We start from the raw sequence: 26,159 nt of genomic DNA on the forward strand, positions 1-26,159 counted from the left end.
TATTAAGTGGATTCTTCATTCCAGGCACCACACTGAACATTTTCATGCATTATCTCTTATAGATTGAGCAGCAGATCTGCTCAAGAGATTGCATGATCCCCATTTTCGCACGTGAGGAAGCTGAAAGTGCACAGGGAGGTTAAATAACCTTCTTAAGGTTAATCATCTCCTGGGTAACACCCTTGAGATTTGAGCGATTGTCTTTTTGCCACTAAAATTTCTCCTCTTGATCACGGTTCACTGTTTATTCAATTCAGTAATGTGTTTTCAGCACTTTCATTCAGAGTGTTAGAAAATAATTTTTATAGAAAGGTGCAACTACGTCTTTCATACAGATATGAAAATGCTTCAGAGGATTTTCGTGTAACTCATCAGTGAGGAAGTGGTAAGGTTTAAGAACCAGTTTAAAGGGGAGTCTAACAGGCACATTTGTAGATCAGAACTGTTGAGATGGATGTGTAAATAGAGGCAAAACTAATTTTTTTCTTGGTGTGTATGTGGATATAAGGATGAACTGTTTCTCTCCTGAACATGATTCATCTGTGTGCCTATAAACAAGAATTGTTTTACATTGCTATTGTTACCTACAATTTACAGAATTGGAAAATTGTTCTGTTATGGAAAAAAATATTCATGACACATTAAATGGTAAGGCAGACTTTATTCAGGACTGTATTACTGCAATGGGGTTTAGCAGTAAACAGAATGAGCTCAACTCTAAATACAAAGACAAGTGGGAATTTATAGCCGAGAAGTGGAGTTAGGAGGAAACTTCAGGTGTATGAAGTGATTCTGACAGGACTGACTGGGCAGGATTCTTACTGAAGTGGACCAGGGTGACCAGGCATGACAACGAGGAATTTGAACAGATACTGAGGCTAATTAGATACCAGGGTTAGTGGATTCTGGCTAATGTGACCTAGCAGGATTATTGCTAAAATCGGGCCCTAAGGACAGGCCCAATAATGGGGTCTAGTTGAAAAGACTAGGGGAACCTGAATGGAATTTGGTCAAGGACAGAATCTTTGTCATCGTCAATAGATTCAGAAAGAGATAACCAGGAGGAGGTGGTAATATTGTAGATAATGGAATCGTTCTCTGTCAGAGGTTATAGTTTTCTCTGTAAGATGAGATAGAATAGCACAGTGGATAAGAACACAACCATAGTATATGGGTTCAAAACACCACTTCTAACCAGCTGAGTGACTTTGGGAATGTCTTTTAATTTAAACATTGGCTTATTTTCCTCATCTGTAAAATGGACTTAGCACATAACCTATATGTTCATGTGAGGTGTAAACGAGATGACACATATAGTATTTAAAACAGTACTTGGTACCAAATGAGTATCTTGTATATGTCACTATTATAAACTTCAGTTTTAACCAGGAGGGAATATAAAATCTTTTGCATCAAGGAATGTGAATACAAATATAATCAGTATGTTACTGGGCTTCTAGGCTGCTCTGGGCTGCTCCTGGAGATTCTTTTTGTCCTGAACCAAGAATTGGTCAAGCTCAAAAGGTACTGAGGTTTTGCAGTTATCAAAGGTAGGAAAAGAAATGTGCTCTGTAGTGTGACTGTGGGCCACTGAAACATCTTACTTACATAGTGACCACAAGCCTAATGACAGTTGTCTTTTGTATCCCCCACTCCTCAGGATGTTGTCAGATCTAGGCCGTTCTATCACAAACCTGCTGGATCTTGCACCAGAAGAACTGAAGATAGCATTTTTGGGTTGGTCCCAGGTATAGACTTTGAGTGCTTGTGTCCTGAATATCTGATTGACAGGTCATGCCCACTTGCCCAGACAGCTGGCCATGCCCTAATCTCCTGCCTGAAAAGTACCCTCAAGAAAGGTCACACAATCTTGACTGGGTAGAGTAAGAAACTATGAGACTACTTTTAACTCTGCATCAAGTTGAGACCTGGTGGGTGGGAGCAGAGAGACTTAGAAACATCCAACTGTAAGTGAAGACCACTCTAACTCTGTGCTCTTAAGACAGCCTCGAGCACCCAAGGAACTCACATTTCTGGGTCAGTAGAATAAGATATGGTTGCTCTAAGGCTTGCCACTTGTTTCCAGTCTACTGTTTCATTTTCTCTCTACTTTGCCAAAGATCCCATTTCTTATTTAAGATCCTACCACCGTGTTTTGCTCTAAAAGGCTCCATAGTGCTCATTTTGGGGAGGAATATCTCTTCTAAAATCATGCTACTACTTGTTGCTCCAGGTAGGTTTTATTTTGGGGAAAATAGGGTGTTACCCATCTGGATTTGAAGTTGTCATAAATCTTCACAGCAGCGTTGCTGTTTCGTTAACCCTCAGTTCAATCTATTCAGTTCAGTCAGTGCTTCCTGACAGCCCCACACCTAAGCCAGGTACTTCTGTTCTTCTCTAGGGTAAGCTGTGGGGTGGATGGAGACCAATGTGGAAGAATAGAGATCCTGTCAGATTGGTTACTGTGAATCCTTCTTTAATGTCCCGTGATACTGTAAAAGATGTGGGTTAAATATGCTGCTCCTCTGAGTAAGTTGGCTTTGTCTAGAAAACACACCTCCAAGTTGGTGATTCTGATCCTAGGGGAGCTGTTTGACAGCTCTGAGTCATATTTAACTGAAAGCAGTGCAAAATAATTGTCATCTGTAAATATGCAAATTATGCCCCATCTGGTAGAGGGCCAATGACTTTCCTGCCCTTTCCCAACCAGTTTTGTCTCCATTTGCACATAAGTACATGTCAGTATTCCTGACTTATAAATAGGGGGATATCATGGATTCTTCTTTGAGCAAGTTCCTTTATTCTGAGCAAATTACAATCTCTAATACATATGCATTTTATACTCATATGAGAGCTGCTATTTTAAGTTTTAAAAAACTATCTACCATAGTAGGGGGCAAGATGACTGATTTCACCATAAGCGCTAGCTAATTCATCATCACGGATAACTGAAAAAGACAAAGGCCAAGTAGCAGATTATCTGCACCTTCATGCACGTTCATGGATAAAAGAGTAAATTCTATGCAGTTGTTTTGAAAGCAGTTCTCATATTTTGGATTAAGTGACATCCACCAAACACATCTATGGCTTCTTGAAATTAATGTGCTTATGGGAAACAGCTGGCTTTCACTGTGAGCTCTCAATGGTCAGTGGTGTTTATTGGTCTGTCCTCACCCAGCAGGCTGTCTTCTACAAGATAGCTGTAATGTGGTCTTGTTCACTATTTTGTCTCCGGTAGCTGCCCTGTTCTCTGGCACCCGGCATGGCTCTGCAGCTGTCTTGACAGATGACCAAACCAAGAGGCAGGCCAGGATGAACCCCTATCTTTGTAGGCACCATGATATGATTTTGCCAGTTTCTGGGTACAGTGGAGATTGGAAATGCAGTGTTTTGTCAACTAAACTCCTGAGGGGATGAATCCTAAACCCGAGTCTTGTTTTATTCATTAAGGAGAGTAATCAAACTACACAGTGGGCTGGGATGCTTGCCTTGCTCCCTTCAGAAATCTCCATAGGGGGTGTGTGGCTGCAATGTAATGAGAAGATTGCTTGTTGAGAATGGTGAACACTCTGACCTGTGTCCTGGAGGCTGGTCAGCCCTATCCATCCCTCAGCAGGTGCTTCTGCTGGTGGTCAGGATGTATTTAAAAAATGTATGGAAAACAATCTCATTCCTTGGACTTTCGGGGTTCAGAAAATATTCCCTGGCTGTTAAATGCATTCATTCTTCAAAGAAAGTAAATTGATTAGGCTTTAAGCTTTACATTTAGATTCACAATCCAGTTTTGTCCCCATTCTGGTCTCCATAAATAGAATTTGGATGTGCTTGAGCACCCTAGTTCCTTTCTATGCAGATAGTTTTGGGGATGTTTGGCTTGGCTGGGAGACTGACTGTGTGATTACATGATTGCAGGACATACTCCAAGGTGACATTAATCCTCTAATTTCGAGGTCTTTGAGGATGTTCACTGTGCACTGATGACATATTTTGTAGGAATCAAATAACTTGTTTCCTTTGAGAGATACTTCTTTGCTTTCTGGGTGTCTTAATTTTTATTATTTTGTAAGAGATGACATAATTGCATAGCACCTTGCTCTTCTGTGAAATCTTGCCAGCTGGTCTTGTAAAGTGATCACTTTCAACTCAGGAATGACAAATAAAGACGGAATTTTTTAAAGCGCAGCATCCACACGGGTACCAACGCTAGCAGAGATGCTTGTTTTTGTGTAGCTTTTCCTCCCAATCTTATTAAAGATTTTTCCCCTTGACATACTGTGGCAATGAAAATGTGCCTGAAGGCTTTGTTGCCAGTGCCAAACAAATAAATACTATAATTAAATAATAAAAGCAGTCTGAATCCATGATGTAAGATTTACAAGGAACAGAAAAAGAGAAAGTTGTACCATCTCACGGTTAGCAGACTGTCGGCAAACTCAGAGTCAGACAGTGGACGACTTCCTGTGGCCGGGGAAGGCGTGCAGAGTGTGCCACAGGGGCTTTGGAATAGAATTGCGATGAGGTCCAGTGTGGGCATGAGCAGGCCTCCTTGGGGCAGTGGTGATGGAGACAAAGGTTGCAATTTGAATATGAGGTTAGGCAATAGATCGAGGAGAATAGCAAGAGAGTGTTGTTGTTGTTTTTAATGAGAGGGGAGACAATGGAGCAGGAGAAGACCACAGTGTAGGGAGACATTCAATAGTCAGTTAAAAGAAACATGAAAGAAGGGGCCCGGTCTCAGAGGAGACAGGGAGGGACAGATGGGAGGTGGATTATCCTCCTGAGAGAGAGAGGAGACACTTCTTCCTTCATGGTGGAAGGCCAGGATGAGTGACAGCTATCAATTGATTCACACCCAGCAGCACTGTGTTTCTGTGAAATGGAGGGCGTGATTAAATGAGCAGTTAGGAGGGCAGGGCCCGGCAAAGACAGCGAGTGAACTGGGAATGCCCGGAGTAGTCCCTGAGGGAGCTGGGACTGATAACGGAATTGTCAAGGAATACAAACAGGAGAGGCAAACTGGGCCCCATGGATTGTTGAGGCAGCAGCCTTCCGAAGGCTGTGTGATTGTTCTCTTCTGCCAGGCGGGGGTCAGCTCTAGGAATCTCCACACTGGGATGTTCGCTCTAGGAATCTCCACACTGGGATGTTCGCGAGGTAGATGGGAGAGAATGTCAGTGGGGCAGGGGACTGAGGGTGCCGGCAGGATGTGACAGATGCCACTGGTGGGGAAACGAGCCAGCTTCTGTGGTGACACACGGGCCAAGACTGTGATCTTCCCATGGGCTGACTTAGTCTCCGAGTTGTAGCAGATCTCCAGGCGGAGAGCCACTGCCCCTTTTACGATGAGTCCTTACAGGGAACTCTCTCACTGTAGGGTTTGACAGGCTTGGGTATGAACTGATTCTTTTCATTTCTTCAGCTGCTTTTGGTAAGAACTGTTCAAGCAGTGCTTTCACCAAAAACTCGGATGAAATTAAAATTTTGAGGAAGTCTTAGATTTGTTAGAGGCAGAATCCTTACTCTGAGCCTGTGGAGTTTGACCCCGGGTTTTTGGTTAGTGAGAGTGGGTCTATAGGAACACCCGAGTCCTGTCCTGCTTATCTCTCTACAGCCAATCCTCAGCCCGCCAGCCTGAGTGAGCCTCTGCGGGCTTCCCTTCAGTCATCAGTCTGAAATGGAGCTCTGCAGCTGCCCGCTGTGTCATGCTGAGCCTGTTTCCGGCTTCCTGGAGTCTTTCTCCTTCCTGACATCCTGCCTTTTTGGATGGGCCATTCCAACCTGAGCCCTGTTACTCTTCCTGGGACTACAAATCTGCCTACCCCTGTCTTGTCGTGTCTTGTTTGTGATTCTGATTCTTTGGAGTTCCTGCCTTCATTTCCACCAGTTTCTCTCTGTCCTGTGACTTGACTGAGAGGTGTCCCCAAATCTGAAGTGAAGAGGGTTCGCCCTGATGTCCCCTCTGCAGTGCGGGCCGCCTCTCACATAAGATCCGTACCCGGGTCCTGTCTCCTGTCGACTCAGAACTGAGGAGGTTTCTTTTTTCCTATTTCTGGCTCACATTGGAATAATTTTAGATGAAAAGGAAGAGAACTCTAAAGGTTTTGAATGAAAGGGGACAGGAGAGGCAAAGGAGCCAAAGCAGACTAAAAGCTTCCCTGTCGCTCTCATTTTTGAGTGACTTCCTGTAGGTGTGAGAGATTTCCAATCCCCACGGTAGTAACAGTGACTGGCTTGGGAAAAGAATACAATGGTGAGGTAGGGGAGTGAGAACGCGACATTTATTGATTGATTTCTCTGTGTGAGTGTTTTATATGCATCCTATTTAATCTCTTTAACTCCTTGTTGAGAGAGAATTAAGGAAAGGACCCTTAGGCTGAAGGCTAAGGCCTGAGTAGAGTCTGGATTCAAGGCTGACTTCCCTCTACCCTAAATCGGAAATTCTGATGCCCCGTTTTCTTTCCTGTCTCCATTCTGTCACCTCCACTTTTACCCCAGGAGCAGCATGCATTTGCTTTCTGTTCACCCTCTGTGATTTTTAGTTGGGAAAACCAATTCTGAGTTTTTATTAAGAAAGCTACTCTCCAATTGAAAGGAAGGGATATGAGACACAATTCTGTGGTACCCAGTTGCCACCGTTTCTGAAATTCAATATTGCAAAAGCTATCATAATTCAAAGCATCGCTAGCTTGGTAATTCACTTCATTAACGGTGCTGCCTGAATAAAATGCACGGCAAATTAGAAGTAAACAAATCCTTGGAAAGTATGATCAGATGTTCAGAAAGCACGCAAAGTGAGTATATAGACGGAGAGAGGGTAGAAGGAAGTGACAGGGAGAGAAATCATATCAGGATTAAGAGGGATTTTCTGAGCCCAGGGGTGCTCTGAAGCCAGTATTTTTAGAAAGCGTTTCTGAGAAATATTGGAGAATCCATTATGAATCTGTCTTGCTTATATCTTTCCTTTTACGCCTTCCCCTCTCACGTAGCCAGCATTTTATGAAGTAGTCTGTCTTGTATCTGGAACAGATCTCCAGTCTTCCCATTTTTCTTGCCAGTGGGCACCATCTCCAAGTGGGCATTTCATGTGAAACAAAAAACCTGTTTCTTGTCACATAACCTGTACTCAGATCACCTCTCTGGAAATTCGGGCAGGTGGTTCATTGCTCCTCCCCACTTTCCAATCAGGTGGGCATGTGCGTAACTGATTTAGGCCAGTGACGCATCTCATGTCTGTGCTAAAACATTCACTCACAGGGTCAGGTTTTCTGATACTTTGTGTTCCCGCTCCAGCAATTATGGAAGCCAGTTGCTGAAAGGAAGATATGACCAGTCCGGAGCAGTTTGGGTCTCTGTGTTAGTCAGGGTTCTTCAGAGAAATGGAACCAGTGGGTCATATGTGGAAAGCTATAAAGATTTATGATGGTGAATCGGGTCATGGGATCGAGTAGGGAGGCAGAGATGGCCCATGATCTGCCACTGTAAGCCAGAGACCCAGGAGAGCTGCTGGTATAATGGGGGCCAAGTCCAAAGGCCTGAGGCTGGAATGGGGCCGATTAGTGGCGACCCCAGACTCACTCCAGAAGCCCAGGCATGAGTCTGAGTCTAAAAGGCAGGAGCACTGATGTCCAAGGGCGGTAAGAGGAGGGTGTGTTCATCCTTGCCTGTTCCTGTTGCTCTACCTGGCCCTCGATCGACTGTGTAATGCCCACGTACACTAGGCAGCATGGACCTTCTGCACTAAGCAACCAACTCAGATGCTAATTACTTCCAGAAATGCTTTCTCTCGCATGCCAAGAAATCCCGTTTTGCAAGTACCTGGGCATCTCTTGGTCCAGTCAAATTGATATAGTTAACTGTCACAGTCCCCAAGCTCTTCCAGGTACAGCTGCTCTAGCGGGCTACAAATACAAGCCGTGCGCATTTTACAACCAACCAAGAAGCCGATGTGGTTTGGTGTCACATCCTAGAAAACCACTCTTCTATCCCAGACGAAAGCAAGTTGTCGTCATCTCTCTTCTGAACTCCTGCACGAATGTTTTAACCTTTCTACTTCCTTTTCTAGCTCCATTACCTCCCAGTTCCCTGCATAGTGGTGTTAGTGAACCAGTTAAAACATAACGCCAAGGCCTGCCACTCCCTGCCCCCAAACCTGTCCCTTCCCCTTCTGTCCGGCATAAATTCTGAAGTCTTTAATGCAGCCTTCTAGGCCTGAGTGGCTTAGCTGCAGCTGTTTATCCAGCAGCCTCCATACCTTCCTGCAGTTCTTCGAACAGACTGGGCTGCCCGCTCCCCGGCCCCTTTGACATACTTTCTCCTCAGTCTAGAACATTCATTCCCCTCCACCATCACCGACTTCCCGAAGTTCTTCTTGGCTCGTCCTTGGGGTGACCCCCTAGGGACGTCCCTCAGATCCCTATACTCTTGTGTTTCATTGTCTGGTAACTGTCTTGCTCTCTGCTCAAATGACAGGCCCCACTAGGAGGAGGGACCCTGTCCCTTCTACCTGTCTCGCTGCCCTAAACATCTTGTGTCTCACATTCAATTCTCAACAGGTTCCTTTAGAATGACTTTAGGATGATGCACTAACCATAAGACAGTTGTGCACATATTTTTAAAGTTTAAAGAAAGCAACAGACAATCTATTTTTTTAGTGCTTTCTATGTCAGAAATCTGGTAGCAGGTGCTTTAATGTTTTGTGCGACTTGCATGCATTCTGATAAAAATACTCAGAGGTGGGAACTATTATTTTCACTTTAGAGATGTTGAAACATACTAAATATGCACTTAAATGAGATGCCCTATGCTGGGCATAATGGTGCAAGCCTATAAGCTCAGCTCTTGGGAGGCTGAAGCAGGAGGATCTAGGAGTTTAAAGCCAGCCTGGACTACATAGTAAGTTCAAGTGCAGCCTGAACTATGTAGTGAGACCCTGCTTAAAAAAAAAAAAAAAAGCCTGTGTCCACAAGACCAGTTACATCCATGACTCCATAACCTGTCTCTTGAACCTACTTTTTGCTTTGGTTTTATTAAGCCTCCAATTTTCCAAGTTTATAAAGCAACAGCACCAGGCTCTTATATCACAGCTATTATAATAAAAGCCAGCTTTACCTGTGTTCTTTATGGAAAGAACTGTTAAATCTCCTGACTCTGAATGCTTCCGAACAGAGTTATCTCTTTAAAAATAAAGGCTATTTACAGGCATAGTGGTTAAAACTAGTCAATAACCTGTTCATTTTAGATACCAACCTCAAAGTATGAAAACGTGGAAATATAATGTGTCCAACATAGATTTCTTTTTAGTTTGCCTTTAAAGTGTAACTTCTTTTAAAATTTAGAAATGTCAGAGGTGAAAATATCAATTTCCTTTTCCACGGAAAAATTCAGTCCGGGGATGAATGAAAATCAGACTTCATTTGGACACACCTTATCAATTAAATCTGCTATTGCTTAACAATACCTTTAGGCTTTCATTTCAAATCAATCTTTTTTATCTCTTTCATGAAACAGCACATATTTGAATGAGAAGTCACTCCAACTGATGGACAAATGTAAACATCTGCAGCATGGTGTTAAGACTTTATCCAACAAAACTAAAGGGTAAGTCCCACTCTTCGCCTTTAATTGGATTTGAAAGTAAGTATTTTTCCATTCAGAACTTCCCGTAGCATTTCTGCAGTGGTTTGTGAATCGCGGCTGTGTTCTCGCTCAGGCTTGGCGTAGGATTTTGAGGCGCTCCTGACGGTGAGGAGGTGGATGGTGGGTCGGTCAGTACAGATTGGGGTCACCCCTGGCAAGAGGACTCAACTCGTCTGTCCCTAGATCCATATCTACTAAGAACACTGTGTAGTTTTACTGGTTATACGCTCAAACGCCTTTGTTCCTTTTGAGACTCCAAGATGCACTCTGGACCCTCTCCTAGGAAAACAACTCCTTGTACAAATTTTTGGTTATCATTTCAGGTTAAAGATTCACCTCCAGTTCCGGCTCTGGCTCTCCCCCGACTCCCCCACTCCTGCTTACAATCCTGTATTTTGGGGAGCCTGTTACACTCTTCCAGCTGGGTAGGAGGAACTGCACAAGTCCCCTGCTGCACAGGCAGAAGAGGCCCTGGGGCCTGAGATGCCAAAGTGGGAGGTGCTGTTCAGATTGCACCTGCGAGGGCGGAGTGAAACAGTACCGGGCGAAGCATGCGTGGGCGACGGGCCGTGTGCTCACCCCCGGGATCTCTCCGAAAGGAGGTGATTCGAGTTTTGTTTTGCTGTGTGCTTGGCTGACTGACGATGTGAGAAGACTATTCAGGTGAGAGGTACGTAGCATAGATTCCTCATGCCAGGCCTACGAAAGGAAGAGCCAGTGATGGTCTTCTGTATTCTTCTCCATATTTTTCCTTTTTCCTTCTATATTTTTTTCTTCCTACACACATCCCTCTTCCTCTTTTCCTCTTAAAAATAGCACTTGTGGGAGGAAGGCATTAAGGCGGCTGCCTATAATCCATTCACCGCCTGCCCTGGGGAGTTGCAGCAGGTTGACCTGGAGGAAGAGAAACCGAGGCACGACTGGAGCTAGTAGGAAGCCACCGTGGACAGAGGCTCGGAGCGACCCTAGCAACCTGCTCTCTGGCTGGTTCAGCACTGATAGGAAATGGTGCCAGGAAGCGGGTCACCCCTGAGAACGGCACATGGGGATGAAAGGAACATGTTTTTGGCTTAGGTATTCCTGCTCTTTGAGGAATCACGCAGGCCTCACTTAGAGACTTCACCTGCTGTTCCGGACTAGTGACACAGTCAGTCCAGTGTGACAGGGTCATCCTCGATATTGCTCCATTTATCAAAAGATACCTTCTCAGGGTGTTTGTTTTGTTCTCCTTAAATTCCAAGGAACGAGTCCTGGGCTCGCTGGAGGACCTGTCCTTCTTCCTTGCTGTGCTACCTGTCCTCCACCTATAGCCAAGGAAGGGACTGCATCGTTTGAATTAAGGTCGTGGCTTGGATTAGGTTTCTTTCTCCCTCACCCTTGTACTTGTTCTATCCCTGTTCTCTTCCTCCCTTCCTCCCCCCGCACGCGTCAACTTAGGGATAAGTTAGGCAGCCCACACCTTGGGCACGGTCCCTTATTTCAGGCCCTAAGTGATGCAGTTTGAGCCGGCCATGGTTCCTTCCTGGACCCCAGCTTACCAAAGCGTGGCTGGAACACCTGTGCAAGTGCTTCTCTGCTCCCACAATAAATGCGCTGGACTAAAGTATAAAGTAGCTCATGCATTGAAGATGGCACATCACACGTGTTTTGGTCATGTTGGACCTGTGTGCTTTGTTGTTTTCTGGGTGTGAGGATATTACAAGGCTCTGCTAGGCTTTTCCTGGGGAACCTTATCCTAAGCCCACGCTGCCTTTCACAGGTCAGGGGTAGAGCGTGCAGGCACAGGAAAAGCGGAACTGGGAGAATTTAGTCTCTGCTCCAGCGTAGCTTGGGGAGAGCAGCTTGCTCCTTGGCCTCTGTGCGTGAGGAGCACATTGATGTCCTGATAACATGGCCCTCGCCTGCGACTGTTCAGCTCTCTCACTGACATTTACAACTTTTGCTCCCCAAAGTACAACAGGTTGCAACAAAAGGATGATCGATACCTGCACATGGTGGCCAAGTCCTGGCTGGTCGGGGTGGGCCTCCTGTCACCACGGAAGGTGCCTTTTGAAGCCAGAGAGTTTGGTGTGTACCCACCACGCTGGTTCACTGCAGTATGCTAATGAGGATGCCCGCTGCATGCTCTCAAGTTTGCTGTCTCTGTTTTGTTTTGTTTTGTTTCCTGTTGTTTTGCATTTGCTGGTAAGACTTTTTCTGTCTGATTCTTTAGGCGGGGGTGCCTGTCCATCATGCACACAGTGTTCAGCTAGCTCGTATAATTAGCCTGCGCTGGTATTCTGTGCAGCAGAGGTCTGGAGAGAGCAGGCACGAAATGCCCATTGTTAGGAGAGTGTTATTTTGCACACGGGAGACTAATTTTTTCGGTCGTATTGTCTATTGTCAGGAATTGTGCGTTCCGCAGCTAGTGCTATTACAGACTTACAGGGGACAATTGGGAAAGCCATTCAGTGCGCAGTGATTAAAAAAAAAAAGTAATTTTATTTTCTTAGAAATAATTATTTAGCCCTATTTTTGTCATGGTCTGTGAAAGACAGAATTTTCTCTTTCTTCGGCCAATTTGTCCCTTTCAGGTTGCTAAATTAGAATTTAGGAAGACAAAGTTACAGAGGGAAGAAAATAGCACTCTTTTTCCTCCACTAGTCACATGTATTTTTGAATGAAAGAAAATTAAGCAGTTACCATTAGGACAACCAGTGAGATAAAGTGTTCTGTGTCATAATTCTTGATTCTCTGTTGAAGAACCTGAGCTCCAACAAGGTGGGAGAGGGTCTTGGTCACAGCCCCATCAGGTGCCTAGCAGAGTCCTGAGCATGAATTAATTGCTTAGGAAATATCTATTGAATAAACAAATGGATAAATAACAGGTGGATGGAGGGATGGATGATTTTCTGAGGGCTTCAGAACATTTTCTGTGCTATCTCTAATTTCTGGATGTTAAAGATTTATCTGGAGGATCATAAACTACACCACTGAAGATCCAAATGGTGGCCCTTCTTGAGCATTCTCTGCCTTTGGGTGCCTCTCTTCCATTATTCCAAGAATCCAGGGTCTCGTGAAATGTAGTCACATTAATCTCTGCCGTTTGGTCAGAGAAGATGAACTACTCTAACAAAACCGCTCCAAACCCAGTGTCTTAACACACAATCGCATCCTTTCTCCTACAGCGTTTGATATTGCTTCTTGCTCAGGAGGCTCTCTCCGAAAGCTCTGATAGCGGTGATGCCCCCACTGACTTGCCGTGAAAAGGGAGAATAAGTGAAAGCCTATCTTCCACACCACCAGGAGCGGAGTCCAGTTGCCAGTGCTCCCACCCAGATTCCGCTGGCTGGGTCTGGTGACTGGTGTTGGCCCGCAGATGGGAGTGGAGCTGATGGGAGGTTGGTGTTGGGGGACTAGGGCCTGGCTAAGCAGCTGCTCGCAGCAATTTCTTTAGTCTGTGGAAAGGGAGCACCCAGCCAGTGGAGGGCAGTGAGACATCTGTGCCAGGGCATAATAGTTCTCCCATTCCATTAATCCTGACTATAGGCCCCTCAGGTGTCTCATAAAAGGGGGAGAAACATTCTTTTTAAAACAGTAGCAAATGGAACACCTTCAAGCCTTTGAGCAGTTTAAATAGTGTCCCCTTTGAAAGGATTTACAGGATTTCTCAGGAACAGACTATAAGCTTCTATAACTTTCTGTAAAATCATTAAGGCACAAAGGCTCATTTGTCTCTATATAGCTTTTGGGGGGTAAGATACAAATATTCAGAATTAAGATTTAGAACATCTGCTTTGCAGATGCTTTGCAGGTATGGCTTAAGCCAAGACCCTACCAAAGGAGTAAACATATTCGATGAGCTATTCCATGCAGTCGCATTTTACAATTACTGAGAATTTTCTCTAGAAAATTCGCAATCACTCGAATTTTCTGAAAGATAGCTTCCTCGCAGGGGAGCATTTAGATGCTAGCTGAAGGGGCTCTTTTGCAGAGTAACACCCAAAGAAAGTTGACTTCTGACCCTAAATGTTCTATATTCTCTCTTATCCTGGAGAGAACAACACAACCTGAATTGCTGCAAGGAAAGAGGAGGCGTAAATTATGGCAGATCAAACTTCAGAAAGCTGGAGTGTGAGCTTATCACTTGTCAGCCTGCTAACAAAGCAAGCATTTCTAAATTTTAAGTTATCTGCCGGAAAGAACGATTTTTGGTTGTATTCTGTTCAGCTTTCAATTCACGGCCCCTTAATTGCTTCCTAAGATGATGCATGCAGTTTTGTCTGTCTGCTCACCCCTGACCTTTCCACTTGCATCTTCTGTTTAAAAGTACCCAAATACAGCCCTCCTCCCTTTGCTGGTGGAGAGGAATAGGCTGGATATAAGAAGTTCACACCAAGATGGCCAAACAGTTTATTATACTAAGTTGGCCCATTCTTAGTGTCTTAAATTTCTCTTGGTAACTTGTTTGTGGATATGAAATTTTAAGTTGAGAGCCCTATGAGCAGGCACTTATACCTTGCTGCATTTATACCCAGTCATGCCAAATATATTAAAAGATTATTTAGCAACCACCAGTATGTAGTTCAAAATAAACAATCACAATCTAAGAGCTTGAAGGAATAGTTTCCTAAATTCACACACACACACACACACACACACACACACACACACACACACAATTTTTTATTTACTAGGAACAAGTGTAACTTTTTTTTTTTTTTTGAGACAGGGTCTCACTATGTAGTTGAGACTGATCTGGAGCTCACTATGTAGCCCAGGCTCGTCTCAAACTAACAGCGATCCTCCTGCCTCAGCCTCCCGAGTGCTGGGATTACAGGCATGCGCTACCATGCCCGCCATGACTTGTCTTTTTAAAGAAATCTAATTCCCTAAGTTTATCTTTTCTTTTTTGAGGATCAGGTTAACGTCTGGCTGAGTCAGGAGCGTCACACCCATCTCTCGTGAGAAAACTCCGAGGCCTATTAGGGCTGGAATAATCCGCCCCTCGGGTGTGTAGAGATCTGACCTTGGATAAGCTGTTCCTCTCAAGAGCCTCTAAAGTCTTGACTCCATTCACCTCAGCCCCTAAAGCATACAATACAAAAATTAACATGTGGCCAATAAGGATGTGCCAAATATCCCGACTCCACCCTGGTTCCACCCCTGCCTTACCCTATCCAATAGCGATCCAATAGCGCCATCCTGGCTCCACCCCCACCTTACCCTATATAAGCCTGTATGTTTCCTGGATAAAACAGAAGCATTCCAGAAACCTCCCCGGAGTCCGTGTGGTGATTCTGCTGCCTTGCCCTCCCAGTCCGGGCCTCCTGAACTCTGTTCCAATGAGTGGGCTCGCGGATGAAAACAATTTTTATCATTTGAAATTATTTTGTTGGAACAGTTTAGATGTACGTAATGACCACATTCATTATAGGGAATTTGTACCTGTACATAATATATTTTAATTTTTCTTTTTCCCCCAGTGCCCACCCCTTCTTCAACCGCTGTTTCCCTTCTTATTTATGAAAGTTGTTTTCATTTTTTTCTTCTATTATTATTTTTTTTTTCTTTTCCTTTCCCTTCCTTGGTCCTCTTCCTATTTGAACTTTGTCTGCCTCCTTTCCAATACCTACTATACATTTTGGTCCTATGTACACTTTCAGTTTCTTACACCAGACAATATGATATTTAAACGTGTGTCTGATTTATTTCATTTAAGAGTGTGTTCTCAAGGTGCATTCATTTAGCTAGAAATGTCTCAAGCTGATCCTTTTTTGTGGAAGAGTAGTAGTACTCCATTGTATTAAAAAAAAACAAAAACCACATTTTCGTTATCTGTTCATTATTTGATGGGTATTTGGGCTGTTTCTAAGATTCAGCTATTACAAACTTTGTTGCTATAAACATAGGTGTGCATCTATCACTGCAGTATGATGCTTTTAATTCTTTCAAGAAGATAACAAGAAAGGAAATAGCTGGGTCAAATAGAAACCTCTAGTTTTAATTTTTTGAACAATCTCCATACTTATTTCCACAGTGGTTGCACCAGTCTACACTCCCACCAACAGAAGAGAAGGTTCCTTTTTCCCCACAACCCCATGAAAACTTGTTATTAGTTTATTTCTTTTTTTTTTATTGAGTTTATTTGTACATTTTAGGTATACAGCACAATTACACTCATTATTGGGATCTTATACCTTTACATGACAGGTCTTGGTTCTCATTTTTTTCCTCTTATCCCTGCCCTCCCTTCATGCCCTCCCATTTACAAACACTTTATTTCCATTTTCTCATATTTTTTTCTTTTCCCTTATTCCCTTTCCTCTACCCTTCCCACTTTCCCTACACCTTTAGCCCTTTTCTTCCTATTTCACATTGTTAATTATCTAATTAGGATCTTATGTATTAATATTTAGATCTTTGATCTGTTTTGATTTCTTCTTAGTTCATGGTGAAAGATATGGGGCTAGTTTTAATCTTTGGCAAGTGCAAAGCTAGTTTTTTCAGCTCCATTTATTAAAGAGGCTATTTTTCTTCCAGTAAAGATGTTTGGCTTCTTTGTCAAAGATGAGGTGGCTGAGGATGTCTGGAGCTGTTTCTGGATCATCTTATCTGCTCCACTGATCCTCAGGACTGTTGTTCTGCCAGTACCATACTGTTTTTACCACAGCACCTTTGTAGTATAATTTCAACTCAGGGATTGTGATGCTTCCTGCCTTGCTTGTGTTGCCCAAACTTGCTTTTGCTACTCTAGGTCTCTTCTCATTCCAAATGAATTTTAGGATTGTTTTCTCTAATTCTGTGAGATACGCTATTGGCATTTTTATAAAGATTTCATTAAATTTGTATAATAATTTTGGAAGTGTGGCCATTTTCACTATATTGTTTCTGCCTTCCCAAGAACAAGGGGTATCTTTACATTTTCTGAAATCCTCTTTGATTGCCTTTTTCACAGTACTTTCATTTTCAAAGCAAAACTCCTTTACGTCCTTCATTAGATTGATTCCCAGTTATTTCATTTTTTATACTATTGGGAAAGGTATTATTTCCCTAATTTCCCTCTTCCAGGAATGAATTTGGGAATATTGCTTCCCTTTTAATTTCATTAAAGAATTTGAGAAATAGTGGCATTAAGTCTTCTCTAAATTTCTTGTAGAATTCAACAATGAATATGTCAGGACCTGGGCATTTTTGTCAGTACGTTTTTAATTACATCTTCAATTTCATTGACTCATGTTTGGTTATTTAGAATTTTTATATCTTCTTGATTCAGCTTTGGTAATTTATATGTATCAAGGAATCTGTCCATTCTTCTGTGTTTTCCATCTTATTAGAATGCAGGTTCTCAAAGTAGGCAGTGATGACCTTCTGGCTTTCCACAGGATCTGTTGTGAATTTACCCTTTTCATCCCTAATTGCATAGATTTGAGTCTTTTCTTTCCTCTGTGATAAATTTGGCTAAGGGTTTGCCAATTTTATTGAATCTTTCAAAGAACTACCTATTCAATTCATTGATTCTTTATATTGTTTTCTTGGTCTCAATTCCATTGATTTCTGCTGTGAGCTTTATAATTTCTTGCATCATATGAGCTTTGGGCTTGATTTGCTCTTTTTCTAGGAGCTTGAGGTTCAACATTAGTTTGTTTGTTTGAGCTCACTCTGTTTTTCTGATGTCTGGGAGTTCACTACTATAAATTTCCCTTGTAGAACTTCTTTCCCATAGTTCCTGTAGGTGGTATTGGCATTATTGTTTAACTGTAGAGACTGTCTAATTTCTTATTTAATTTCATCTGCAACCCATTGGTTATTCAGGAGGGAGTTGTTTAATTTTCATGTGTTTCTGTAGTTTTTGTGATTCCTTTTGTCATTGATTTCCAATTTTATTGCACTATGAACTTATAATATGCATGGGGTGATTTCAGTTCCTTTGCATTCATTTAAGCACATTCTATGAGTCAGTATATGGTCTACTCTGGAGAATGTCCCCTGTGCAGCTGAGAAGAATGTGTATTCTCGTACTGTGGGGTAGAACACTCTGTAGACATCTACTAGGTCCATTTGTTCAAAGGTTTAGTTCAGTTTTGACATTTCTTTGTTGAGTTTTGTCTAATTGATCTGTCCATTTTTGACAGTGGGGTATTGAGGTCCCCCATTATGATTGTATGAGAACTTACTTGATTTTTCATATCCATTAATATTTGTTTTATATAGTTAGTATTTGGTGCATATATATTTATGATTGTTATCACTTCCTCTTGCATTGTTCCCTTAACAAGTACTTAGTGACTTTCTTTGGCTCTCAAGTCCCTGACAACGCTGTATGGGCTGCATAACTAGTAGGCTATTTCATAACTAAAAGTGTCTGATTTTCAAGGCTATATTATAAAAGGCTTCATAAGCTCTGCCTTCCTGGCCTGTGGGTTGCGTGCCCTGGTGGAAGCTGGCTGCTGTGTCATGAAAGCTTACCGTGGTTCACATGGCAAGCACCCGAGGCTTTCTGCCAACATCCAATGCCATCTTGGCAGCCATGTGAATGAGTTGCTTGGAAGTAGCTCTTTCAGGCCCAACAGTGACTACAACTGAAAGGGAGATGCTGGCAGAAACACTCAGCTGTTCTGCTCTTGAATTCCTGACTTGTGCAATAATAATTGTCACTGGTTACTTTAAGCCACTAAGTTTTAGAGTAATTTGTTACATATGCACAGATACCTAATTTATTACTTTATTCATGATGTTTACATTATTTTCATTATCATGACAATATTGTCATAGTTATTAATAATAATAAGAACTACTATTTTTGTGGGCTTACTGTCTACCAGGTTATTTAAATGTATTGTTAGTCCTTGCCTTATTTCTTCAGAATACATATAGTTATTTTAAGCCCACAAATAAGACAGATGAGCTCTGAGGGCTTTGTAGGCTTTCAGAACAGCTGATAGTTACAAATGGTAGAGGCAGGATTTGGTTGTCTTTCACAACTGTATGGTGCCACTCTTAATGGTAAGAGAATTATAAGTCACAAATTTATAAAGAGAAGGGCATTTAATTTTAAAATGTAAAGCTACTTAAGTGACCCTCCTCCAGGATAGTCCATCAGCTGGGCCACTTTAAAAAATCAGTAAATTTAGGAGGAGAGAAATAATAAAAAAGTGTGCTCTCTGATTGCAGTGAAATGAAATTCTAAATCAATAGCTGAAAAATGATTTGGGAAATTCACAAATATATGGAAATTAAACAACATAATTCTAAATATCTACTGCATCTAAGCAGAAATCAAAAAGTACTTTGAGATGAATTAAAATAAAGACACAACCTACCAAAATTTATGGGATGCAGGGGATGACAGATAAAGGATGCTTTCTTTTCAAAGTGATGAAGGTTTTTAAAATTGTGATATTGATTGAACATATGGCAAGAAACAATGAATAGTGCACTTAAAATGGATGATAGGTATGTATGTAAGTAAGTTATACCTCAAGAAAGCTGTTAAGGGCTGGGGATTTAGCTCAGTGGTGCTGCTGCCTGCCTTGCCAAGTGCAAGGTCCCAAGTTCAATCCGCAGTACCAAAAAGAAAGAAAGCTGTTAAAAATAAGGTTATAATGTACCCACAAATACTTTGAGGATCTTGTTTTAATACAGATTTTGACTTTGTAGGTCTGGGATGTGGTCTGAAATTCTTCATTTCTAGCAAGCCTGTGTTATTTGATACCAGTATTGCTAATCTGAGGCTCCTGCTTGGAGGAGCAAGGCCTGTAGCATCTGATTTCCCATTACCTTTCTAACCTCATCTTTGACCACCTTAATGAATGGATGGAGAATCATTCATGGGTGAATTTAATCCATCCTGACTATTTGGCTGTTCCTGGAACATACCCTGCCTAACTCTGCCTCTATCCCTTATAATTTTTCTTCCTTTTGCTGATGTTCTTTCCATACTAACACCTTCTGTAACTGGATAGCTTGATCGCCTCCTCCAAAACTTTGCTCAGTTATCTCCTTTTAGAGAAGGCTTCCTGGCAACCCTATGGAGATTGTAACTCTATTCTACACTCTCTTTTTGTCTGTTGTCCTGCTTCAATTTTCTTTGTGTTACTTACCACATAGAAATACCTATTACTTTGACTTGCCATTAGTTTGTGTATTATCACAGATCACTGTCATCTACTACAATATATATATAAACTTTGTGACAGCATGGAATTTTATGGTTACTTGACTGATGCCCGTAACAGTGCCTCAAAGATAGAAGATACCCAACAAATATTCAATAAAATAAGAGAGTAAGTGCTGTAGGTATATGTAATAGATCCAGCAGAGGGATGGCTGGGTCAAATGGAACCTCTAGTCCCAGCTCTTTGAGGTATCTCTATATTGATTTCCATAGTGGTTGCACCAGTCAGCACTCCCACCAACAACGGAGAAGGGTTCCTTTCTCCCCACAGCCCCACCAATATTTGTTATTGGTTGATTTCTTGATAGCAGCCATTCTTTGCGGGCTGAGGTGGAATCTCAGTGTTGTTTTCATCTGCATCTCTCGAATGACCAGTGATGTGGAACATTTTTTCATATATTTACTTGCTGCCTTTACTTCTTTGTCTGAGAAATGTCTGTTCATTTCAGATGCCCACTTTTTAATTGGGTCTTTATATTTGTGGGGCTGATTGCCTTGAGTTCTTTATATATTCTAGGTAATAGTCCTTTGAGGAGCAGCTGGTAAAATTTTTTTCCCACATTGTAGGTTGTCTCTTAGTTCTGTTGATGGTTTCTTTTGCAGTGCAGAAGCTTTTTAATAAGATATCGCAGTGATATATGCGCACCTATGTTTATAGCAGCACAGCTTGTAATAGCTAAAACTTGGAAATAGCCCATTTGCCCATCAGTTGGGAACTGGATAAAGAAGATGTGGTTTTTCTATAAAATGGAATACTACTCAGCCATAAAGAATGAGAAATTAGATTCATTCATAGGAAAATGGATACATTTTGAGGATATTCTCCTAAGTGAAATAAATAAGTCACACATGTATAAATACCAAATAGTTTCTCTGGCGTGAATAAATTATAATAGTACCTAAGATCCTAGTGAGATAATTAACAATGTGAAATAGGAAGAAAAGGGCTAAAGGTGTAGGGAAAGTGGGAAGGGTAGGGGAAAGGGAAATAAGGGAAAAGAAAAAAATATGAGAAAATGAAAAAATGGAAATAAAGTGTTTGTAAAGGGGGAGGGGAGGAGGGGGTGAAGAGAGGGTGGGGACAAGGGGAAAAAATGAAAACCGAGACCTGTCATGTAAAAGTACAAGATCCCAATAATGAATGTAATTGTATGGTATACCTAAAATGTACCAATAAGCTCAATTAAAAAAAAAAAAGATATACAGCCACTGCAAAGAAGACAAGAGAGAAGCATCAGCTCTGCCTATGTGAGTTGGAAGGTTAAGGGTTAATAGCTGTTCATTTATGATTCAAAAATCTCTTAAGTGTTCAAGCCGTGCTGGTTCTTTCGCTATTATAACTCTAACTTTATAATATTACTCAGGTGATGGACAGACACTGAAGTTACTGGTTTTTTTAGGGTATTTGTAAACGCTGATGTCGCAAGATCATTGATTTGTTACTGTCATTGTCTGGATGTCACCTTATGTGTCTGGAGACTTCTTTCCATAAACTTGAAAAGTAGGCCATCGTTCTTTCATCTTGAGGAATCAGATTGTGCTCACCTTACAAGAGGACACATGAAAATCTTAAATCGCAGGCTCACTCTTTGCTGATTTGTCCCTGGGGATGTGTTCGCATGCTATAGATATGTGTGAAGAAGACATTTCTGGATGCTGGAAATCACCTTTCTATGTTTTGCTGTGAGATCATGTTTGCTTTTGGCATTGTTATCATTGTAATCCACTGAAGTAATATTCAGTTACTCCAAAGTAACATCATGAAATTGAGCCATGAATAGCTTTCGGTTTGAGCTGTGTGTTCTCTGTTGACCATGCAAATGTACTTGTCCCCCCCACCCCCGCTTTGCTTTGTGTTCCTAGAAACTGGCTGCCTTGACTCCATTAATTCCCTTACCCTCTGGCTTCTGGATACGGTCAGCCCGCGGAAGTAGAAGAGGGGAAGGTTGGAGGAGTTAAGGAGTTTGGAGTGTTTACCCTGTCGACCTTGGTAGGCTCCAGTGACCACTCTCACTGGTGGTCCTCTTTCCACCTGGGACCACGCCTCTTTCTGGATGACGGTGGATGCGGGGCTAAACAGCTCTCCTGCTTGTCGCTAGCCCTGAGTGCTTCACCAACCTCTTCTCCACGCCTCTTCCCACTGCTTTGCAAAGAGACGTTCCACCCCCTCTGGTTGGCTGAGATTATTCACTGCTTGTGGCATTTCCTAGCATGTGTCTTATGTAATTAATACCAATACGCCCCAGTTTAATTATGTAGGACACAGAAAGTATTCTTTGATAAGACAAAAATCAATGTCTGGCTTTTTCTAATAATGCATTTGGTACTTTAGAGATTACATGGTGGCTGTGAACAAGTACATCAGCATCGTTAGGAGTTCATCTCAGAAGCTACTTTGGAGTATTTATTTAACTTGTCTGAGGGACATTAAAAGTCACGGAGAGAATTAAAAAGTTTGAGATCCCTTTCTCCCAGGCCAACTGACTCCCAGTGCCTACAGAATTCTGATTAAGAGTTAGCACTATGCCGAGTTGAAAAGCAGCATTGGCTCCCGTCAGTGTAAGGACCGTACACTTTTCCTTGTGTAGCTTTCCCAGTCATCAGCTGTACCTTTACAAAATATTGCCCACCGGAAGCATTGGTTACACCGACTGAAAATCTTGTCACACCGTAATCATTTGCAGAATCTATTTTCGTGCATGCGGAGCTGAGCTCTTCAGGGGACGTGTAAGAAGCTACAAAGGCCTTTTTGAGCTGCACAGAGCATCCTACAGAAACCTACTGACATAACAGACAGAATGTTACTGGGTTATAATATCAGGGAGAAGTTGACTTGCACCATGTCGAAATGTTACAAGAAACTAATTCAGTGTTTTGGAGATGTTGGTGTGGGACTTAGTAAGTGACTACCCCCCCAACCCCCGTTAACTTGGAGGTCCTTAATAAGTACCCAATAAGTAATATTTAATGTTTCAACTAACCGTGACTTAGAGAACTTAAAAAGCCCTCTTAATGTCTACATTGAGACAAAACTAGTCTCAGCATGTATGCCTTTATCTTCAGAGACATTTCTAAAAAATAAGCAATTTTTTTTCTTTTTTTTTTTTTTGTACCAGGGATCAAACTCAGATCCCTGCGCTTGCGAGGCAGGTGGCGGAATCACTGAGCTAAATTCCTGGCCCTGAAAAATATGCAATTTTAATATGATATTTATTTCATGTCATTTAGTATATCACAACATGTGTCTCATTGTGAATATTGTCAATAGTGATTGAAATGGGCACTGTTTATTATTTTGAAAATAATTTGCTGCTTTTTTTTTTTTAGTGCGATATATGTCTTAAGACCAGAAAATGCTTTTGATGGGATTAATGTTCAGTTGCATTATGAAAATGGATGAGTTGTGCACTATGATATATTGGAAAGAGAGCTGGGGTATGGATCAGAAGACGCACATTCGGCTCTTATCTCACCTATTTATCATGCAGTATTGCGAAAGCTGTTTACCCTTCTGGAACCTCAGTTTGTCATCCAGAAACATGGAAGTAGTAATTGTATTGCCTACCAAGACTGAAGGGTGAAGTCTGTACTTCAGAAAGTAAAAATGTGCCATAAGTGGAAAAGTGCAGAAAGTCGGGTGTGATTTAGAGCATTTCACTTACCAGGCAGCTTTTGAAGACATACATCCATCCCACCAGTGAGTTCATACTTGTAGCACACGTGTGGTTTTCCTTCTCATTTTATTTTCCTCCTGCCACCCTGCCCCTACCTTATAATGGTGATGTTCTGTGGCAGTCTTGATTTTCTAAAATAGCTGCTTGGCACTTTATTTTTCATTAGAAAAGGATAAGCATTTTGGGAAATGAAAAACTCCCTTTGATATTCTGTAATTGTTAAGGTTTCCGTTTATAATATCAGAGGATAAGGCCTCATTTCTAGATTAGACATATTACAGACTCTTCAACACAGCAGTTTCAGGGAATACGTAGTTTGAGCACTGTCTTCCCATTGAAAAATGCTTGGACGTATTTCCTTCTTGATAAGTGGGTGGGCTAGAATGAGCTCACTTGATTTTAACTATCAGTGATTATTAAGCCCAAAGCCATTTTTTAGCAGCTGCTTCAACAGTATAATTAGAAACATTATGATTGACATCTTTCACTATTAAGTTAAATTGGAGCCAGGTACAGTTTATTGGAGAATGTGTGTCACTAAGACAGAATGTTTTAAAGGCCATACATATTTTACAACACATGTCTCTTTTTAATTGGCAAGCGATGACAATTTTCCTGTTCCAGGCTAGACTTGACCCACAGGCGAGAGCGATTTTAAAATGGCACCAACTCTGTAAGTACGCCAAAGTAAAGAGATACCAAACTCGAGCTTTTGCACCGGGTGGCGGTGGAAATAAAGCTGCCTTTCGTTTCCCAAGGTAATAGCTGCTGTCTGGAGCCTGTATGATAGTTTTGTTTAACCCAGGATTTGGACCTGCCTGATGAGAGGGTCCTGCCCTTCCTGAGCTCCTGGCCTGGCCCAGTAAGGCTCACACTGTGGGAAGAGCGAGTGATTGCCAGTTGGGCCAACACTGTGTCCTCACTGCATCAACACTGTATAGAGAAGTACGCATGGGGCAGCAGGGGATGCAGTCATCTTTAATACCTAGCTAGGGCCAAGAGGAGCACCAGGTATCCTTGGTTTATCACATTTGCCAATCCCTATGATGCAAATACTCCCCCTTTCAAGCACCAGTGGTGTAACAGCCTACTCACCACCTTCCTGAAAGTTGAGCAGTCGACTTATATGAGCCAAGCTGGCTGTAATCCAGTAGTGAGAGAAAGCAGGAAGGAAGGAAAGAGGCGGTGTCTCCACCCACGCCACCCCAACAGAGGGTTGAGAAAGATTGCTGTCTAGTCCAAGAGTTAGCCAAAAACAAAGAACTAAATAAAAAAGGAAGGATGTGTTCATTCCCTGTTTTTCAGTCACAGAGGTTAGATTTCTATTACATAGCAACATAACCCCTTTCTCCATTTCCCGGGTGAACAATTCCCCAAAGTCTTCAGTGGTCACCATCAGCGGGGGCTCCCAGGGGAAGATGCGTATGGTTAACCTATGTGTTACTCATGGGAAAAGGGTCAGCGTCTAGCAGGAGACACATGCATGTCTGCCACCTGCAAAGCGCCGTGATTGACAGCCGTGACGGACTCACTCTGAGCAGTGACTGGAGAATTCCCAGGCGCTCCATTGGAAGAGGGCGGTGTGCTGATCTAGGGTGCTGTGAGCATAGTGCTTCAGTGAGAGTCGTTCCTACGGAAAGTTATCAAGTAAAAGCCACAATCCGCAGCACAAGGAAATATTGCTTTGAACTTATTCAGAGTGGTTTATTGGCCTGAGTGGATTTCAGTTTTGCACTGAAACATTTCCTGACAAGAATAAGCCACGTGTCTTAGGGATAGAAATGGTCAAATATGCAAATCCTGAGGGGAAGGGGATAGAGTAGGAAACCAACACATGAACTCATAATTAAATCAAACGTGAGAGAGGCTGTTATGGAGATTTCAGTCAGGGCGCCCTGAGGTTCACGGGAATTGGCAGGTTAGTCACCTAGGGAATTTTGAAAAGCACATCAATTTAACTATACTCTAGGTTAGTAGCAACTATAATTTCATATTTTGTATTTTAGATAGCATGGCTAATAATGGCATAGCAATGGCTAATAAAGTAGTACTTAGTTACATCATCATGAGAAATAACATTTATAGTACAGTATTTATAGTCCATTTTTCAGGTCTTCTTAGGCAGTAAATAACGTTGTCCACCCCAGCTTCAGGGTATAGCGTGAAGGGTCTTCGCACGTGCACACCATCACCACAGTCAAGATTATAGGCGTATGCGTCCCCCACGAAAATGATCTGTGTCCTTTGTGATCCGTTCCTCTCTCTCTCACTGCCTTCCCACCTCCGCATGCCTGGCCCATCCCCAGGCCACCCTTCGTAGATTTTGCCACTGTGGACGCTTTGCACTTGATGGGTGCTGTCTGCATCGTGTATTCTTTTTGTGTTTGACTCCTTTCCTTCAACAGAATTATGCTGAGATTGGTCCATGCCGTTTGCGGGAATTCATAGTTCGTCGTCTTTTTAAAGCTGAATAAAAGCAACAGTGTTCCGTTGTCATGCAAATACCACAATTTGTTTATCTGTTCTCCTCTTGATAGACTTTTGGATTGTTTTCAGTTTTCCACTTTTACAAATAAAGTTGTTTGCAAATCAGTGCTCCAGTCTTTGTGCCGTCGTATGTTTTCACTTGGGCGAATATCCCAGGAGTGGAACAGCCGGGCTGCATGGTAGGTGGATAAAGGAGCTGCCAATGC

General features: G+C 42.2%; 1 protein-coding gene across 5 annotated transcripts in view; it reads left to right on the forward strand.

Annotated features, from left to right (window-relative positions):
• St8sia6 (ST8 alpha-N-acetyl-neuraminide alpha-2,8-sialyltransferase 6) overlaps nucleotides 1-26,159 on the forward strand; it is an 82,642-nt gene that overhangs the window by 12,866 nt on the left and 43,617 nt on the right. Inside the window, exons 1-2 of one of the 5 annotated variants that reach the window (XM_010607113.3) lie at nucleotides 5,076-5,154; nucleotides 9,508-9,597. In XM_010607113.3, the coding sequence (XP_010605415.1) occupies nucleotides 5,144-5,154; nucleotides 9,508-9,597 (101 nt within the window). In that variant the 5' untranslated portion in view covers nucleotides 5,076-5,143. Of the gene's footprint in view, nucleotides 1-5,075; nucleotides 5,155-5,176; nucleotides 5,429-9,507; nucleotides 9,598-9,989; nucleotides 10,307-26,159 lie in introns of those variants that run through there. The other 4 variants (XM_010607114.3, XM_010607115.3, XM_019204992.2 and 1 more) reach the window with 4 other exon arrangements.

The sequence above is a fragment of the Fukomys damarensis genome, unplaced genomic scaffold (genome assembly GCF_012274545.1).
Source record: "Fukomys damarensis isolate Sample0158 unplaced genomic scaffold, DMR_v1.0_HiC HiC_scaffold_37, whole genome shotgun sequence".
Taxonomy (NCBI): domain Eukaryota; kingdom Metazoa; phylum Chordata; class Mammalia; order Rodentia; family Bathyergidae; genus Fukomys; species Fukomys damarensis.